The 19,739-nt window shown below is 36.0% G+C and overlaps 1 protein-coding gene across 10 annotated transcripts in view; it reads right to left on the bottom strand.

Moving 5' to 3' along the window:
* CSNK1G3 (casein kinase 1 gamma 3) overlaps positions 1-19,739 on the bottom strand; it is a 72,256-nt gene that overhangs the window by 30,637 nt on the left and 21,880 nt on the right. For all 10 annotated transcript variants that reach the window (XM_056513959.1, XM_056513961.1, XM_056513963.1 and 7 more), the window contains one exon: positions 10,248-10,317. In XM_056513959.1, the coding sequence (XP_056369934.1) occupies positions 10,248-10,317 (70 nt within the window). The remainder of the gene's footprint in view (positions 1-10,247; positions 10,318-19,739) is intronic.

Genomic DNA, 19,739 nt, shown 5'->3' with positions numbered 1-19,739 from the left:
CTTGATCTTCTGATTAGATGAGAATTCCTAAACATCCCAAAACATGTTTAACATGCAATAACTTATGCAGTGCATATGGAGCATCCTGTCTAAAATTACCAATGTTAATAAAATAACTTTATAATAACAGTTTAAAGTACTAGAAGTTAGGGACTTTGTTTCTTAATCAAAGCACTCTTAGTCATTTTGCTTGAAAGCAATAAGCAAGTATTATTCTGTTACCAACATTCTTTCTTCAAGTCTCTAAATCTCCTGAAGTCAGAAAGCAACATGCTACTAATAAAAACATATATGAGGCTTTCTCTCCCACTGCAGAGAGATAAATGTAAGCTCTCTTATATAAATCTTTAAGAGATATTGGTTAAGTTAAAAACAAGGAAACTCTGTTAAGAAACCCCTATTTTGTTGACAAGATATTCCACTACTTATTACCAATTAAGAGGATGTATTTTATTTCCATTTTGAATTACTCTAGCTCAAACCACTGAAGAACAAAAGAAGGAAATACTCTGAGCTTTTAAGATGCATCCCATTTGTCTTGCTGTAAATTTAAAGAAGTCATTGGTCTGTGGTTTCTTGGTTAATAATTAATTTGATTGCCATTCAATCCTTTCTAGTACCTTGATAGATCTCAAAAATCCCATTTAAACTCTCAAAAAATCCCTTTTAAAAAGTAGTACACCTCCCCAGTCACAAGCAGAACCTAATGCTAGCCACACAAACATCACTAGAAGTTACATATAACTTCCTTCTCTCCTATCAAAGAAGAAACTTACTTGTGGCCAAAAAAGTAGATTCACATACTCCCACTAAGTCACTTTAACATTTAAACATCTTTCCTTTCTAGGTTTAAAACTCTGAAAATAGAATCCCTTTTTTAGGTACAAGTCGTATTTGCCTATCCCTAGATATTTACACTTGTTGACAAGTAAAACACTTTCATTTGAATGAGCTCAATTGACTGAAGCAATCCACAATATTTAGGTTAACGCCCTGTCATAAAACTGCAAATCTATTTTAAGCCAGTATGATTTTAATTCTATTTACTCTTGACAAAAATCGAAGTCTTGACTTGAAAATTAACTGTTTGAACATCACTTGGATTCCTGTTTCTTCTATAAAAGTTAACTTTCATTAGCTACCTAAAACATTACTGCCGTACACCTCTGGTCTCCCAAATCAAGTCCAAACACTCCAAAAGTACTTGACTATCCACTGGGAAGACAGAGGGGGACAAGGAGAGCCCCCTTAAACTAGTCATTTGGATTTATGATTAATTAATAAAAATGTTTAATTTTCACTCAATGTCCAGAAAGCTTTTAAAGCTGACAGATTTGACTTCTTCTACAATGATGAAAGGATAAAAATATTAGAATAAAGAAAACATTACTAGTAGATTAAACTGTATCTGCCAAACCTCTTTCAAATAAAGGAAATACTAATTATTTCTGCTTTGGGACTATTATCCATCTTGGTCATTGTCTTTCTCAAGAACTTTATCACTAAGCCTGATATAAGCTTGAGACTGCTGTTAACTCCAGTTATCTAGAGCAACACACATGAGTAGCATAAACACACATTTATAAGTTGAGGAAAAATTCCATTTATTTGCTTTGACATAAATATTACATCATGGATTGAATTATTTTATGTGTGTCCTTGTGCAGGAAAAAAATTAACTTGATAAACTGGCAGCAGAGACAGCCAAAGAAATATGTAACCCACAGGTCAATGGCAATACAACTCGCATTTAACCTCATCCATTTCTGACTTAATTTTGACCTGTAACTCGGCAAAACATCTTTATACAATACAATCTAAATCTGTAAAGCTATTAAGCTAGTAAGTAGCTTTCCGGTGTTTTTCAGTTTTTTGGCAGTATCAATTTCCTTTCAGAGCTTTCTCTAGACTGATAGTATCTGCATTATATCATATTGCTTAGAGTCTGTTAAATCAGACACATAAATTTGCCAGCAAAATACGCAAGACTGCTCTTGCAGATCATGGTGTTGTGTACTCAGCTTCCCACACCTCACTGCCTATTACAGGCTGTGTTAATTCTCCTATGCGGCAATTCACTGGACACAAGCCAAATACTTGAAACTAGTTGGAAGATTTGAAGTAACAGTTGTCCTTCACAGCACATTGATACTGGTACTCTTGTCAAGGATACAAATCAACGAACTGCCACCAACACAAGCATTCCCTAGTTAGTGTATGGAATCTGGTTTGAATCCTCTCAAAGGAAGCAATTATAAAGGTCAGGGTAGTGTGTTCTGACTCGAACCAAAGTAGCATACACAGAAGGTCACAGAGTCTCTGGAAACATGGAAACCTTAATGCTACAGAAATCATGATCAGCCATGAACTACAAAACACTAAACAGAATTAGACACTATATCACCACAACACCTAGACTACATCTCTTATTACAAATATAAGAATATGTTTGCAAAAAGAAGAAACATTAATAAAGTAGATCTATTTAAAAGGAAAAAATTTTCTTTAGTTATTTACATTACTAAAACAGAATTAGAGATGCATTTTATTGTAATCATTATTAAATCATATTTCCATTTATCTAACATTCACTTTGTTCAGTGAACTGTATTATCAAGCTTCCTTTCACAGCTATCTATTGGATGCCTCACAACATCCACAATCTCTGAAATCTGTGTGATGTCACAATACAAAACCAATATACATTTTTGCATACAATCAGGCTTTTATGGCTAGTAACTACTGTTTCTCAGAAACATTATCATGTAACTCTATTATGCGGCTGCCATTCTTATCAAATCTCTTGCACTTACTCTAACAGAAAAAATTGCTTTAAATTGAGAAAATGCTGCACATGACCTTAAGCTAAATCCTAGAAAAGCACTGTCATAAAACAAGAACAACTGCAAGCAACATCTTCATAATTTTTGTTGGACTACACTTAAAAAATAAATTAGGTATCATCATTTATTCACATAAACATAAATATTAGCATATTCACATTAATAACTGAGCACCTCAACCTTCCTAGTAAAGGAAGCATATCTGCAGCAAAGACTCAAAACTGAGGCAATTTTCCCCAAATAGCTAACAATACAACTGCAGCAGCCATCAGTACAGAGATTAAGAGTGCTTATGAACAGATTTCACTTTAGTCAAGATTCCATATTTGATTCAGTTTAAGTGCTCCATTCTTAAATTAAGCTTAGAGATTTATTTTCCAAGATCACCTGCATGTTTTTTTTTTTTATTTTCTACTTAATAGTAATTACCAACCACTTAAACTAACTGCTTACTGTTTATTCCCCAGCATAAATAATGCCTGCCAGTCAAATCAGAATAGAAGTAAAAAAGCAGGACAGCACGACTAAAGAAAACCTAAAAGGAACAGCTGTCAGTTGCTACCTACCTAGAAGCATAGTTCAAAGCAATATTCATATGAAGTTACTAATAAAACTCACTTCGCATTTACACTGAATGATGGCTAGTAAGACGTATACAAAGAATACGAAGTGAGACAACTCCGACATATCTGAAAGAAATGATAAGATGTTATTTAGATATATAAAGTACAACTACCCTGAACTGACTTATTTGCTAACTGTAGTTTACAGCTAGACATTCTGTCTTCAATTTATATTGTCCTTGATCATTAGAAACATAACACCCTTATTTTAGAAATTAAATTATACTTTAAAATCCAGTAAATTATTGCTGCTTTGACTAAGTAGTGGGAACATTCAATTAATATAGCTGCACATTACACCCAAGTATTCTTGTAAAATCTTCTTTTCAAACTCGCTTCAAACCTTCATAAATTTCGTAATGTTTATTCTATAATAACAGCAAGACACCAAACCCAAAATATTTTGAAAAATACAGAATAAGATAAGTTATTTAAAATTGTTTCTTGAAGATCCATGAACAGAAATAATCACCTGACAAAACCCAGCTGTAGTGGTTTGTTTCTAGCTACACTCAACAAGACTTGCTATTGAGACACTTCCTCATGGTATGATAGAATATCAATCTAGTAAAGTACATTACAGTCTACCAACTGAGAAAGAAATTAAGGAATTATTATACTGAAATTTTTCTCTTGGGAAGAGTTATAGCAGAACACAGAGCTGATACACCATGATGAAATCATGCTGGACTGCCTCTTCTCCCAGAGGCTAAAGTGGAAGGCAAGGTGGCTATGGCCCAGAGAGGATGAACTAGAGATGGTATCAGTAGCTGTTGGAGATCCCATTGCCTTCTCCCAGTGGATCACAGTGACAGGGAAAGTCACCTGCAATTATCTTAAATACAAAAGATAGCTTGTCTTTCATTGGCGAAATCTACTTCATGAATTCCATATGCTGAATAGAATTGTAAAAAAAAAAAAAAAAAAAAAAAGCCACCACTAACAGCTGTCACTGAACATTCAGATCTCACACAAATCTGCTAAAGCTGGCCTGAACTGAAATTAAATGAGGGAATTATTTTCTCACCTTAAATATCTGTATGTTTATCTAGAGGAAAAAGCACTAAACACTGAAGTACTGAACAACATTCTTGGCCTCATTTCCAACACAAAAAAGAAAACTATAAACACTAATGTCTAACCTACTAGCCCACATTAAACTGTGTATAAGGTACCTCATAACAAAAGAAGTGTTCTTCGCTTAAGGCATTCTGCCACCCTCAAAATCAGAAATTCAAAGTATTTCAAACTCACTTTGCTACATTCCCAAACCAAAATGTAATTAACCACCTGGCGAATCCTGACATGCTATTATATTATGGTAAAATAAATATTCTACTGAGCTTGACTTGAAAATGGTGAGCAGACTCAACATAATGTATGGTAATATTTCTGTATCTTCCAAAATCACAGTATGCCCACACTGAAATCTTTCTGAATCACTAATACAACAATAATTATGTCATTACAGATGTACTATGATTCTATTGTGTCAAAGGCAGGTTTGCATGATCCAAAACCAAAAACTGTATTTTAGATAGCAATACAGAGCACATCATATGAATGCTGGTACCAAATCACAATGATTCAGGTACAGAATGCAATACTTAGCACTCATTTCACAATGGCCATGACCTTCATAATTACAACACCTTTTTCCACTGTAGACAAATATATCAAATACATCAACTGGTCAATGGTAGTAACCGTGTAATAAAAAGTGTCAGGCTTCCAGTTTTTCAAGTGGAAATGTTAATTCAGCTAGAAGAACAGATGTACAAAAGTTAAGAAAAATAAAACCTGATCTACAATACTGAGCAACTGCCTTGTCTGAAATAATAATACAGCAGTTTCACCAGTAGGATAATCCACTGCTGAACAGATCTGTGACCTGTTTTGAGATCTGTGACCTCAAAAATGACCTCAAATGAAAAAAGTAAAATTTAATAATAGATACCCCTCACTGCTATAAACAAGAACCATTCTAAATATTTCTGTTCTAACAGTAGCATTACAAACGCAAGTTCTACTAAGTCACTTTAATCAGCAGAAGCTGCTTGCCATTCTTTTGCTCCACTTGTCAGGTAAGTACAAAAGAGTTCTCATTCACTTGCAAAGGCTTCCAGTCAAAATGATAATGAGCCATTTATTACGAGAGGTTAGAAAAATCAGACAATAAAAGCTGCATAGCTTTTACACTCTTCAACACATAAAAACACGCAACTTCTTTCATTTACAGACTCCTTTTTGCAAAAGGGAACTGAACCATACTGTAAATACTTATCTGTCAGTTAAATTACAGCACAATGCATGAAATACACCTACACCTTGTCTTTTAATCATGCAAAGAAAGGCTGATAGCATAAAAGATGCCTTAAAAATCAATAAAAGTACAAAACTGTTTTCTATTAATTGCCATAGTGCAATTGCAGGTAAGAATTCAGCAATCATTTTATTTGGAGTACTGCACTTAGGATAGTACAACAGATTTTCTTATACTGGTATATTAAGAAAATACAGATTAAACAAAATTTACTAATAGCAAAGGTTTTAATTCTAAATCCCATCCATATGTTCCTCATTCAATTGACAAGAAACTTCTGCATGCTGACTAATGATCTCAAAATTCCTGAGAAAAACACCCTCAGTAATTAATGAATGACAAAATTATTAGAGAAAAGTAAAAGCACTTTTCATTAAAATCTCTATTCGTATATAATATCTAAATGAAAGCTAAATAATGACTAAAATAAGCCTCATAATTAAACTAATTTTAAAAGTTGTGTTTAATAAGTTTGAGGTTCATTTCCGTAAAAAACTAAAAACATTTCAAAAAGCCCAAAAGCACTGAAAGTATTTCCTCTTTAAGAGGGATTCTTCACATTTTTTCCTGACAAACACCTACATGTTACTGCACATTCAAAGGCATGTCAAAAAGCCTATTTAAGAGTAAAGTTACATTTAAGCCTTCTTTATTAGCAGATCCTCTCCAAAGGAATACAGTTTTGAAATGTTAATTCTTATTCATGGAAGAAAAAACACTTCTTGTCAAATACAAAGAATTAATACTCTCAGCTCCAAAGTCTCATGTATAAAAACCACACATCTATCATATTTCATGCCTATTTTCTCCTTGCTCTCTCAGTGAGCAGATCTATAAAAGAACCCTCTGATTTTTTTTTCAGTCAAGAATGCCTTCCATCTGTATGGCATTCAAGACACAAAACATTTTGCATGACTTAGCACAGAGATTAATAATACAAATATATATTAAAAAAAACCCCAAGCTACAAGGTCATTTAAAAAGCAGGAAAAACAGATATTATAAAAAAATAAGCAGATTTTGTAGACAAACACTGGCTGCAGATAAGGAAATACCAAGAAAACATACAATTTCAAAATGCTACTCCTTTCATCAAGGATGACTACAAGATTAGAGAAAGTACAAAGATGCTCTGTTAAAAAGGGTTTGAAAGTAAAATAATCTATAATCACAGTAATATTTGTTTTACTTGCTTTCAAGACAATATTGCCAGAAAATAACCTAATTTTCTTCTATAAGTATTCATTAACACATTAATGCTTCTCCCTCCTTCTTCTGCCACCTCCAAGTCAAGCGGGATTGCACAGGGCCTACAGGAATTTTATCCCTTAAGCTTCAGGTTATTTCACACTAAGTGCAAGTCAATTCATAGCATAAATTGTCGCATTTGTAGTTCCTATTTGGGAAAATCAATTTGGGATTTTTATACAAAATAATGGCTCTGCTTACAAGACTGGGAAGGAGTACTGGGAGTAAAATCACCTTTTCATCAATTGCTTCTGAAACATAGTTTAGTAGTCACTTGCTATTAATATACATGCATACACATGAATGTGAGAAGAACAAGGGGAAATGCAATTTAGTACAATTAAATGCAAAATACGCAGTCCACACAGTTATAAAGCTATCATCCAAATTACTATGAGTTTGTGTGAATAAACAAAAACAACTATGGAAAAGACTACTTCATCATAAGAAAGCCTGCAAATGTGGATTTTTAGAAGCTTAAAAGATGGAGAACTTCAGACAACTGAAACTCCTAGTATGGTGCGTAATTGTGTATCAGAGAAACCTTCTATCTTCACAATTACTATATTTCAAATTTCTTCCAGCAATGGCAATTATTTTTTTATCTCCCAAGACAGGCTCTTCTGTAACTTGCATATTGAAGATCACTTCCTTCAATCTATTCTCCCTCTGATCAAAGCACCACCACTGCCCATACAGCAATACTGTCTATATGCATAGATCTTGTGTAAGTTTTTTTTTACTATCTCCTGTTTTACATAGGAGGTTTACATACTTGCTTCCTGAATTGATTGGTGGATCAACTTTCCAATACTATTTTCAACTGTTCCTGAGACAAAATTACTTAAATCTGTGCTTAAGAGTAAACATGCATGTCATAAAATAACAGTAAACTAAAACCAATTATCACAGATTACATGAGAAGAGAAACTACATAATACTGCAACTTGTTTTCTGAAAATCATAAGCATGTAACTTCCCCAGCTTGAGGGCCCAACTCCTAAAAATACAGAGAAAGAGATTTCTGCCAGAAGATAAGGAATCAGGAATCTTTTTTTAACTTCTATGTAGATAGGAACAATAAAATTACTTTCTTCATAATGAGCCTTTGCCACAAAACCCATTAAAATAAGCCTCAAGTAAAGTTCCTGAGAAAGACTCACACAAAGAAGCTTTCAATGTTCTGTGCTGGGAGAGGCTTTCACTTTAGAATAAAAGCAGGTTATTGCAAAAACAAAGGAGGTCTATAACAAAGTTCTTCATAAATATTGATGATGCTTAGTAAGTCTCCAGCCCTATCTTTGCATTTTCACCCTAAATGTCACCTCATCTTCATGCAAAGAATCAGAGAGGCAACTCTCCCTTTCAGTACTTAACAAGGCATCAGAGAAAAAGTTGTTGCTACCAGCAAATATGGTTAAGAAGATTGAATGATACCTGAAGCAAAGCATAATGATTTGACTATGTTCTAACACTAAACACAGTTCCCAGCCTTACTCAGAAAATAAAAAGATAAACATAGTTACACACACTAAGACATACTCCTGTAAGGGCTCCTACCTCTGAGAAGCACTGCCTAATTTCTAAAGTCTTAACTAGAAATTGCAGCTTTATTCCTATCTCCACTACATAGCTCCTTTGGAATTTTAGATAGTTACACCTCTATACTCACAGATAAGTAATGTACCTGACTTGTGGGTTGCCAGCCCCATTAGTTAAACACTCAGATCTCAGCTTTCTACTCATCAGCTATTTCACAATGCTAGTGTACGGTATGCTGACAATTTATAACTACTTACAAAACAACACCCATACACCATACTCTGATTACTTTCTCTGAAGAGTAAGTTTATAGATTCAGAACTTTAACTACCTATCTGCAGCTTTATTTTCCATCTAGGAAGAGAAATTGACAATGTTGTGTTTTGCCAAAAGAAATCGCTAAAAATTCCTAGTTGCAAAGCAATCATAGTACAGCAGCAAAAAAGCCTATATTAATTGAACAGATTAGAAACTTTGTTTCACCAGATATAGTCTTTAAAAGAGTAGCATGAAATTTTGAAAGCTACCTGCAAAACAGTATCACTTTCTATCCAGTCAGTGACGCAAAGAGCATACCATCCCAAATTTTAAGGAAAAAGGTGAAAATAGTAATTAAAAAGTATTAAAATTCATCATAACACACACATATTCAAGGTAACAAAATCTAAGTGGTATGGACATGCTTATTGTGTATTTCATTCTGGAAACAACATTTCATACTAAGTAGGATTTTATTCTAGTTTAAGCACAACTAAAAATCACTGTTACAAATTCCAAACTACCTTTGCTGAAAAGCCCCTGAACACACATGTAGAAAACCACTGTTAGTAATCCATTCATAAAATAAACTTCTACATTAGTAAAGAAATTGAAAAAATAGTTAATTTTATGGCCTACTCTAGAAATAATTTCAAGGAAAATATGTCAAAAGACTTCTTTTTCCTAAGTTATAGCTGATTTAGAGAATATTTGTACTCACTTTACTAGGGTAAGAAACATCCTCCTAAATGACTAATGCAATTTTGTGAAAGGCACAAGAATATGTGAGAAGTTTTAGGTATCGCTCACATATCAAAACAAAAGGTGGCAATTGGATCAATCAGGTGACCACTATAAGAGCACTTCTGGGTATAAAAGCACCAATGGAACTGAAGTGAGAAATTCAAGTATTTAACTGCACTAAAATTCATCACACTTCTCCTAGAGGTATTTAAGAGGTTTAAAACTAGTAAGAAGCAATATACAGTGTATTAATAAAAGAGAAATAAAGTAAAACTGAATATGAAGCTATTTAAATATCACATCAACTTTAATTCAAAATATGTGATTAGCACATTAGCAGTTTGGAGATGTACAGTACTTTTGCAAAGAGTTGTACTGGGAATAGTTTAAGATTACTTAGTTTAAGGTATACCTGTATGGAGACAAATGCTGTAATAGGTAGGATTTATTAAATAGCCAGGACTTCATAGATACACTTAACAGAGTAGAAAAAAAATGTCAGAATACTGGAATTTATACATTAATCCACTAACTCCTGGGGCTTTTTTCTGCTTTAAGTAGTTAGGAACACTTCATTAAACAGATTTATACCTCTAAACCAGAAAACTTCAGCCAAAAATTAACCCTGGAATACATCACAGTAAAATGCATTACACTGCTTTTTACCTCCAGATCCTAGCTGCTTGTAGAATCTGTATTCCAAATGTAGCTGTGGTGCTCTCGACTTCATTGGCTCCTGATTTAAAAACAAAAACAACATTTAAAACAAAGCCTAGAAGCTAATTCACTAACCTACTACAGCAAAACTAACCCTACTGTGTCCAAGCCACACAGAAAGTTTGAATGTTTCTTCTGAAATGTCTGTCAATTAAGAAACAGAGAAAACTAAACCACTCTCAGGTGAGACCAGTGCATATAGGGATATTTACATCTTGTATTGCTCCACTGGACCAGAGTTCAACATGCAAACCAAGTAACAGACACATGATGGAACAGCTAAAAAATATGTTTCTCCAAAGCACACGGATGGTATGTCCCGCATTTCTCAGGAAGTGGCAGCTTAACAGATCGAAAAAAGCCTCCAATTACCTAATACTCCACAGATCTTTATAAGAATAAAGTCTCATCCTAGGATCTTCACAAAAAATACTAAATCCTTCCACCAAATAGTAATTGCTTAGCAGAAATCAAGTATATCCATTCCAAACTATAAATCCAAAACAAGCAAAAAAAAGCCCCAGAATAAGTTTGTAGTTTATGCATATTAATGAAATTTTATTTCTGTGTTTAATATGTTGATGTGTCAGGGTCTTGTAGAATGAAATGAAGTGACATGAGATTAAGCAGAGGAAAACACACACAGCCTAAATAGAAACTCAAACTTCTTGATTATCTCCCTAGGTAAAGAAAAGGTTCTTCAGCACCAGATTCTTGAAGTAATTTCCAATGGCATCTTTTAGAAGATATGACTTGCTTCTCGTGATATGCAACATGATCTTAAGATTAAGCTCCACCAGGGAGTTTTAGGTTGGACGTCAGGAGGAATTTCTTCACAGAAGGGATGCTTAGACATTGGAATAGACTGCCCAGTGAGGTGGCAGACGCACCATCCCTGAAGGTGTTTAAGGAAAGCCTGGCCACAGCACTGAGTGACATGCTGACATGGTGGTCTTCAGTCAGAGGTTATATTCAATGTTCTCTGAGGTTTATTCCAGCCTAATTGATTCTGTGATCTTCCAACACATCAGTGATAATTTGGAAATTAATTCTGTTACTACCAGAACTGCAGCACATAGTAAGTAACTGTTAATACAGTTATCAGCAACAAAACTCACACTGCTGAACACCAATTTTCAGGAAAAGCTTGGGCAAAGCGCTCATCTTCTACCTCAAGCCATCATCTTAAGAACGTACAAGTTTATAAATCTGTGTTGTTTCTCAGTGTCACATTCAGGGCATAAAAACTATGAGCCAATGTGCAAGAATGAGAAATTTAGTCTTCTCCCTCAACCCATCTGCCTCTGAGACTTAGTTTTTTCCAATTGCTGCTAAAGTCCCTGACAGTGTACACTAATGCATCTGATCCTGCCAGGATGCCAAAGGTGGATGCCCAAAAGTAAAAAAGGACTTACGTAACAGCTTCTGCAAAAAACAAATAGGATTTACTCTGTTTTTTACGCTCCAGAGCAAACAGCATAACCAAACGTATTCTTTGCAAAAACGTGAGAAGTGAGCAAGAATTTTCTAAAATAAGAAAGGGTTTATAATTTAAAAAACAACTTAACTAAGCCAGACTAACTGGGCCACAAAAGGCCTAGTTACAGTTTATGAGAAAGACACATGAAATTTACGGTAAAGTACAGAAGAGAGATATTCCCTAAAAAAACACTTCAGTATAAACATGAATCAAAGCAAATCAGTATAACTATCAACCTTTAGTACTCAGCTTTCAGAGGTATGAGGAAACACACTATGAAGTATTTGAAATACTCTAATGTTTTAGGAAACAACACAAATTTAGCAATTAGTCTGTTTGTAGTGTACAAGTCTGTTAGTTACAAAATACACCACACTCTACATAATGCCTAGTTGAAACTTATGATTCTGCCAGCTAAGAAGAAAATATTTTAATCCACAAAACTCTGCATGTCTGCTGCTTATAATAACGAAAGACATGGGCTTATAGGAAGTTTAATTTTGTTCAAATTATACAGTTCTGTCTCAACTGATGGTACATTAACAACTTAACCCCTCATGGTTGTAACATGGTCCCACTAAAAGAATGAAAAACAGCTTGTATGTATTCAATTTACAGGACTACATTAAAAAAAATCTAGGTAAAAGAAATAGCTTCCAATTTCTGGTATACACACACTCTCCTTTTCATGAATGCTGCTTGTCCCAGCCATCAGCAGAAAACAGTCCTGATAAATCTCCAGAAGGCAAACAGTCAAAAACAAACAGGCAAAGAGTTCTTAAACAGTCAAACACATCTACTAAACTACTACACAGAGCCAAAGACTGAAGCTAAGCAAAGAAACAATTAAACACTTTTATCCCCTCCAGCAAAAGTGAAAAAAATATGGCAATATGTACTTGTAGTTCATTCACTGAATGACAGCCTTTAGGAACTGCCTTATTTTTGTAAGAAGGTTCAGATACCTCCCTGTCATTCCAAACATGAAAAGGGAACATGTCATATTGTTCAACAAAAGACTGTAAAAGGGCAAGCACAATAACCTCTTTGCATACAATTATTTTATTTCTCACATCCCACACCCATATTGTTAATATGCAATATTGTTAGTATGCGTCACGTTTTATTAGACTGCATTAGCTACAATAAATGAGAAAGGACAGAGAAAGATAAATCAAGACAAAAGAATGTAAAATGTAATCTTTCATCATAACATAAGAGTGAAGAATACACTGCTGTATCTACAAATCTAAAAAGAAAATCTAGTAATAAGTAAAGAAATGGTACATCACAGTTCTTTGGTTTCACTAGTGTTTCGGTACATTTCACCATCTAAAAATAAGCATAAGATACATAATTGTTCTAACATCATGTTAACCCCAGAGTGCCTTGAAGCCAACTTCCAGTCTTGCCAAAAGAAACTAGCTTTTTTTTTTTTTTTTTTTTTTTTTTGTTTGTTTGCCTTTTTTTTTTCCTTTTGTTTTTTTACTTAAATAAGCCCAGGTCTTCACTGAAGCATCCTGAAAAAATTGTTCTGGGATCTGCAAAGCCCTGTACACAATCTTCCCTACACCACTTTTACATTCACATCTAATTATTTCAAAGCTTCATTATTAAAACAGACAAATTCTTTTCCCTGCAAAAGACCACTTCTCTCTAAATGAGGAACATGCTCCCATCAAAGAACTAATGTGAAGCTTACTGAGCCCCAGTTACCTCAGTGACAGAAACCAGAAACAAACACTCCCTAGTTTATCAGAGGTTTTTACCCCCCTTTTTCCTCTATGGCATGCTTATACATTCAAACAAAACAAAAAGAGACACCTGAAATGTGAAATCTGTTTCAAGTTCATTATGAATTCTTTTTACAATTATTTTGTCCCACATGGAATACAATGAATAAAATACTATTCAATTTTCAAGTTACTTCCTGTTAAAGGGGCTTTGAAAAGGCAGTTAACCTGAACAGTAAGGTTTGAAATGTTCAAGAAGTCTAATAACTCAAAGCACAACATAAACATTCAGCTATTACCTACTTCTCATGGTTTCAGTAATTCAGTGAGAACTCATCTCACTTTATGTTTTGTGTCTGCTTTACACGTTTGTAAGCAATGGCAAACAAAAGCCATTTAAAGGAAAAAAACACCTCAAGAGTTAGGCTCTTGTTACAGGAAAAGATCAGTCTATTAAACAGACTTGCACTAGATTTGGATTTACTACATATCCTGGAGGGATTCTGAAAAGCTGTGACACTAGACCGCCGTTATTCCTTAAAAACAGAAAAAATGAGAGAAAAAAAAACATTTCAACCTTGAAACAAAGCATAACTTTATTTCCACACACACCTCTCACTTATAATTTTAGCATTCCAAATCTTAGAGTGGACTAGTGAATCAGTGAAATAAAGATTACAGTTGAAAAGGCAGTGATGACTACTTTGTAACTTTCTATCTGTCACCCAAAGAAACACTGATGCATTTCCAGAAGCAGTTCTGTAGAGGACTAAGAACAAGCATGTTTTGTCTCAAATATTCTGACTGACTGTTACAACAGGAAAAGTGTGATTGAAGCAAAGGGTCCCATGGAGATGGCATAGCACTGTTCTGAAACAGCTTCCCGCTCCTGGCCCAACTGCCTTCCCAGGGAAAGGCTCAAAGGGCTGCCTGTGGATGTGCAAACAAAACAGCATGAAAAGTCTTGTTTACATAAGAGGCAGCACCAGGTTAAAACTATAAAAGGAAGCATATTGGTCCCCCTTATTCACTTTTTCCGTACCTTTCCCTTTCTTTGTTTCACTATCCCAGCTCTGGATCATCCACGCAGGAGAACCAACTGCAAAAATCTACAGATGGTGAACTTCTTTGTTCTCTCTCTTTTCCACTTTAATTTCTCTCATCACTTGCTTTGCCTGGGCAAAGCACAGCTGCCATATTTTTTACCCCTACTGCACAAAATGAAGGGCTTGTTAGCCAACATCTTTTGAGTCTAATAGTGAGGGTTGCCAGAGTTATAACAACTGTGCAATAAAGCACAAGAACTCCCTAGTGTGTAGTGTGGTGGCTTTGCTTAGACCTGTAAGAATTTACAGCAAATATCACACTCCTACCAGCGCATCACAAACAGGAATCATGAGGCTGAGAGGGACTAAACAGCTCTTAAACTATTTTTAGCTGGGATGGGCTCAGATATCTCCATCTCTGACAGGTACAGGATGGATCAGAAACAGGGAGGAACAGGACATGACAGCTCAGGAAATGTCAAGCATGGATCCCTTTACCATTATGGGAAGGTATGACCTATATTCATCTTCAAATGTGGAGTACTATGCGTCATGCTGATGGAAACACAAAAGGACAAAAATATTAATGACTCCTTATTAAAACGTCTAGATAGAGAGCAAAAAGAGAGAGACATTTCTATAAAACTTGGTTGACTCTTTACAAAAATGTTCATACAGAGAGCAAGATGAGACAGACTTTTTTTTTACTAAAAAGTTTAGAAACCAAGAGACAAATTGCTACAAAATTTGGTTGCAAAACATTTGCAAAACCATTTGAAAGTCTTAGCTGAGTCCTTATAAAAACATCCGCAAGATTTAGCAGACCACTTACAGAGATGTTTGCATAGAGAGTAAAATTAAAAAGCAGAATTGGAATCTTTGCTGAGTAGAGAAAGAGACTTTACCCAATTACTACACCTTGAGCTCTGCAAGGCTATAGAGCAGGAGAAAATACTGAGAGATGTGTTGGGTGCCACAGCAGGGATGAGAAGCTGGCCTTGGGAGTACAAAGACTTACTCAAGTGCTCAGAGAGGGAACTAATATGTGAAATTAAGAGGCAAGATTAGGCTGCTAGATTTTTAGAAACAAAGACAGTGACTCATCCAGTAAAGGAATGAAAAGTAGTGAGGGACGAGGATGAGGAAAAAGGCAAGGAGTGTTGAACAAGGAGACAAAGGCAGCTGAGGAAGAGACTGAAGTCAGAGAAGTGGCTATAGGAAAGACAGGAGTGCAGAAAGAAGCTGCAGAAGAGGATCCCAAGGGATATTGAGAATCTGAGGTTTTCACACAGGTAAATGACCCTTATAGTCCTGGTCCCTCATCCAGTGGGCTGCCAGCTGGTCAAAGGGTAGAGATTTCTTGGAAAGGGAGAACAAACCTCAGGAGGCAGCTTCTTGCTGCTGAGAGCTATCAGGAAAAGAGGCTGAGGGCAGAGGGGCTGTTTGCTGTCAAGCATAGTCATATTGGCAGGCTTCAGGCACAGCTTCAGTATGTGTATGAGAGAATCTTTAATGAGGAACTGCAGGATGTAGAATCTGGATTCTAGACCATTAGTTAAAACTAGAACCAGAGATGATGGACAGGATCAGCAAACTGCTACAAAATAGTGCTGTATATGGTAACCAAAATATCAAAGCTATTGCAGGGTAAGTTAAATGAGGAGAAGGAAGATGCTAGATGTATGCCCACCTCAAATATCCAAGTGGAAGTTGTTAGTCCAGGCACAGGCAAAAGGACACAGTTTCAAAGCAGTGTCTAAGCTCAATTCCACACAGTGAGACAATGGCAGTCACTTTACTGCTCCAGTGGTACAGGAACGGGCCACAGGAAACTGAATCAATTGTATCTTTCACAAAAGGAAAGACAGATAAAATTAAACTTAAGTACCACCTAGGACAATCAGTTTTAGCAGATTTTTTGGAGCAGTGACTTAAGAAGCCTGTCAGCAGCTATTTGCAGATAGCTACCAGTGCCCATGAAAAAGAGCACTCAGTGTGCTCACACCAGGGGATAGTACCTTCTTTTCAATCATTGATTTAGGACAAGGCATTTTCCCTTTTACTTTTCCTACAAGAACTCTGACAAAGCAATGACTGATGTTAAAATCAGGCATTTTGACTGCATGTTGCTGTTGTTTTATAATTGTACCTAGCACTACTAACCCAAGATGTTTCAGCAATGTGTCCTTTTACCTTCATCCTGCTAAACATGAACTACTGTAGCAAGACTCCAACTTTGGGAGCTAACACAAGAATCTGTAGAGAATATAGAGACCCAACAGCCAAGGGTTTTGCCTTACCATGCCTACTTCTCGGAAGGAATCAAGATCCTTTCTGTTGCCTGTTTGCTTGCTGTGATGTTTACCACTTTTAACACTTGACCTGAAGACCTCCCCTGAAACAGGGTTCATACTTGGTATTAGAACTTTGAATGGATGTACTTGCTACAATTCTAATAGGACCAACACTCCACATATTTTTCAGTGTAGTACCTGATGGCAGGAATTAGCCTACCACAAAGCCACAAATAATTTTCCTTAATCTTACTGACACTTATAATTGAAGAATGACAAAATATACAGCCCCTTTGGGGTTACCTTGGAGGACTTCAGATGAAAAATCTTATTCCTAACAGCAGAATATCACGCTACATGGAAATGTGGTGTCTGAATTCCTTTCCCGTGTCCTAACAACGTTCAATTTGACAACCCCTAAGAGATGGATGTACCACTAGCATACACATTATTGAATAAGCATTACAATGGATGCTCAGCCTTACAGAAGGGGAGCACTTTGTCACCATCCATAATACTACAATTTCAACTGAAGAGTCCTGAGCAAAGATGAAGGAAGCTGCTGACCAGATTTCTGAACAATCCCAAACACTGCAACCAAAGAACTGATTCAATGAATCACGCCTTGGACATCAGATTTCTTTTGTTTCTAAATCATGGGATGGGAAAAGTGACACAAATGGGGATTGTAATATTGGTGTGATTTCTGGTTTTTATGATGAGCATAGACCCTATCTGCAACTATAATTAGCTGCGTACTGTCTTCTGCTTCCTCGCTCTTCTAGCCCTCTCTCCAATACATGGAGATCACCACAGCCATATGCCCAACCAATAGTAAGGGATGTCTGAGCCACTGGGTGGTGTGGAGGACACACAACCTAAGCATGTTTTGTCTCAAACACTGTGACTGTCCTGGCAGGAAAGCTGTGATTGGAAGAGAGGGTCTCACTGAGGTGGGGCAGCACAGTGCTGAGCCACCTCCCTGCTCCACCTGGAGACATATGCTCACTTCCCCACCTGGAGGAGGGCTCCAAGGGCTTGCTATGCATCCAACAACAAAACAGCACAAAAAATCTCATTCATATAAGAGGCTGTACCAGGTTAACTATGAAATGAAGCAGTCTGGGCACTCATGCTCTCATTTTCCTCTCTTTCTCTTTCACTGTGTCACAATTCCAACTCTGGACCAGCCACACAGTAAGACCAAGGCAGGACCTAAGGACAGATGATACTCTTTGTTCTCTTCCTTTCTGCTTTTATTTCTCTTATCCTTCCCTCTGTCTGGGTAAAGCAAGGCTTTTACTTTCTGTTTTATACACTGTATTGAAGTTTATTGTGGGAGTGGGGAGTTGTGGAAATGTGGTTTGTGAGCCAGCACCTTGAGTAGTGTACTGAGGGAGTTGAGAGTTTACTAAAGTGTACTGTAAAAATTACAGGCTTGCTGCCCAGCACTTGTGGAAGTCTTCAAATGTAAGAGCTTGTTAGCCAACATCTTTTAAGTATAAATAGTGGGCTGGTTGCTGGACACAAGGTATTCACACAAAAAAAGAGCTCCCTAGAGCATGTCCAGTGTCTTTTTTGAATCCTGATGATAATTTATAATGAATATCATGGCCCCTACTAATGGGTCATGACATGCTCAAGCAGAAATTCCTTTAGCTAGTCTTTCGGCAGTGGTTAGGCATCTACAGAGTAGGTACATTTGAGCAGTGGAGAAATATGTCAAAGGGGAAATGGAAAAATAATGATGAAGAAGGAAAAACTGAATAGTGAATAGGAATTTTAAGTCAAGTACAGGATCACGTAACAAAAGTAGTATATCTAACAATAAGAAGAGGTGAGCAGGAAAGATAGATCTTTAACACATCAAATAGCTATTGCTAAAGACCCACCTGATCACAAGGAATCAGTCTGTATACTAAAAGACCAACAGAAACATACAAACACCATTACACAGCACTAAACTGGTAAAAGCCCAGTTCTTAAAAGAGTTTCATTATAGTGCTTTGAAATGTCTATTCTGACCTCTGAAACTGGAGTATGTTCCCAACCAGAACAGGCAATAATGAACTAAGACAGATTTTGGAACTGTAGCTGTTTTACCAAAATAAATATGCATTTACATATAAACATTATACTTTAACATGCATATATTGTACAACCCTCAGACCTCGCATAGAAAAATTGTTTATTTTTTTACACAAGTCCTGAAGCTGCCCTAAGCACCATAACAGGAATATGCTTATATGATTTTGTCCACAAAGGAAATATTAATTCAAAACAAACAGTTTGAGTCAAAAAAGCACTTGTAAAAACATTTACTTTTTAACATTGGAAGCAGTCCTGAAAGCTGCTGTATAAACACAGCCATTCACAGAGACTAACCCACACAGTCCTCCTGCACTAGAGTATATGGTTACCACTGATACACAGAACATCTGGCACAGGAGATGTCTTGCTGCTCATAAGACAACAGTAGGTAAACAGTGAAATGCTACCATGAGGAATGCAAAAACAATTTTAGGATACTGCACAAGAGATTACAACAACCCCACCTGCCAAGGGTAGCTGCTTAAACTACAAAATAAACCTAATTCAAGTAACCCCATTCAGGAAGGCTAAACTTGAACTGTAACAGGTGCAAAACAGAGAGGAAGTTAAGAGTGTCTCATTTACAATAACAAAACAAGGGCTAAGCATAGGCCTAACAACTGCTCTGAAAGCACAAAAGTAAAAGTGACAGAGAAAACAAAAGCTTGCATTTAAAAAGGAAAAGGATGACATGCCACTGTATCTGTAACAGTCCGAAAAAAGTTCTGGCACTGTCTCAAATAGAAGAATAGCAGAAAAAAAATACAAAATCCAAATAAATCCTACAGTTTGATGCA

The sequence above is a fragment of the Oenanthe melanoleuca genome, chromosome Z, assembly GCF_029582105.1.
Source record: "Oenanthe melanoleuca isolate GR-GAL-2019-014 chromosome Z, OMel1.0, whole genome shotgun sequence".
Taxonomy (NCBI): Eukaryota; Metazoa; Chordata; class Aves; order Passeriformes; family Muscicapidae; genus Oenanthe; species Oenanthe melanoleuca.
Note: the sequence above shows the minus strand (reverse complement) of the source record. Positions and strands in the feature narration are given on the sequence as shown.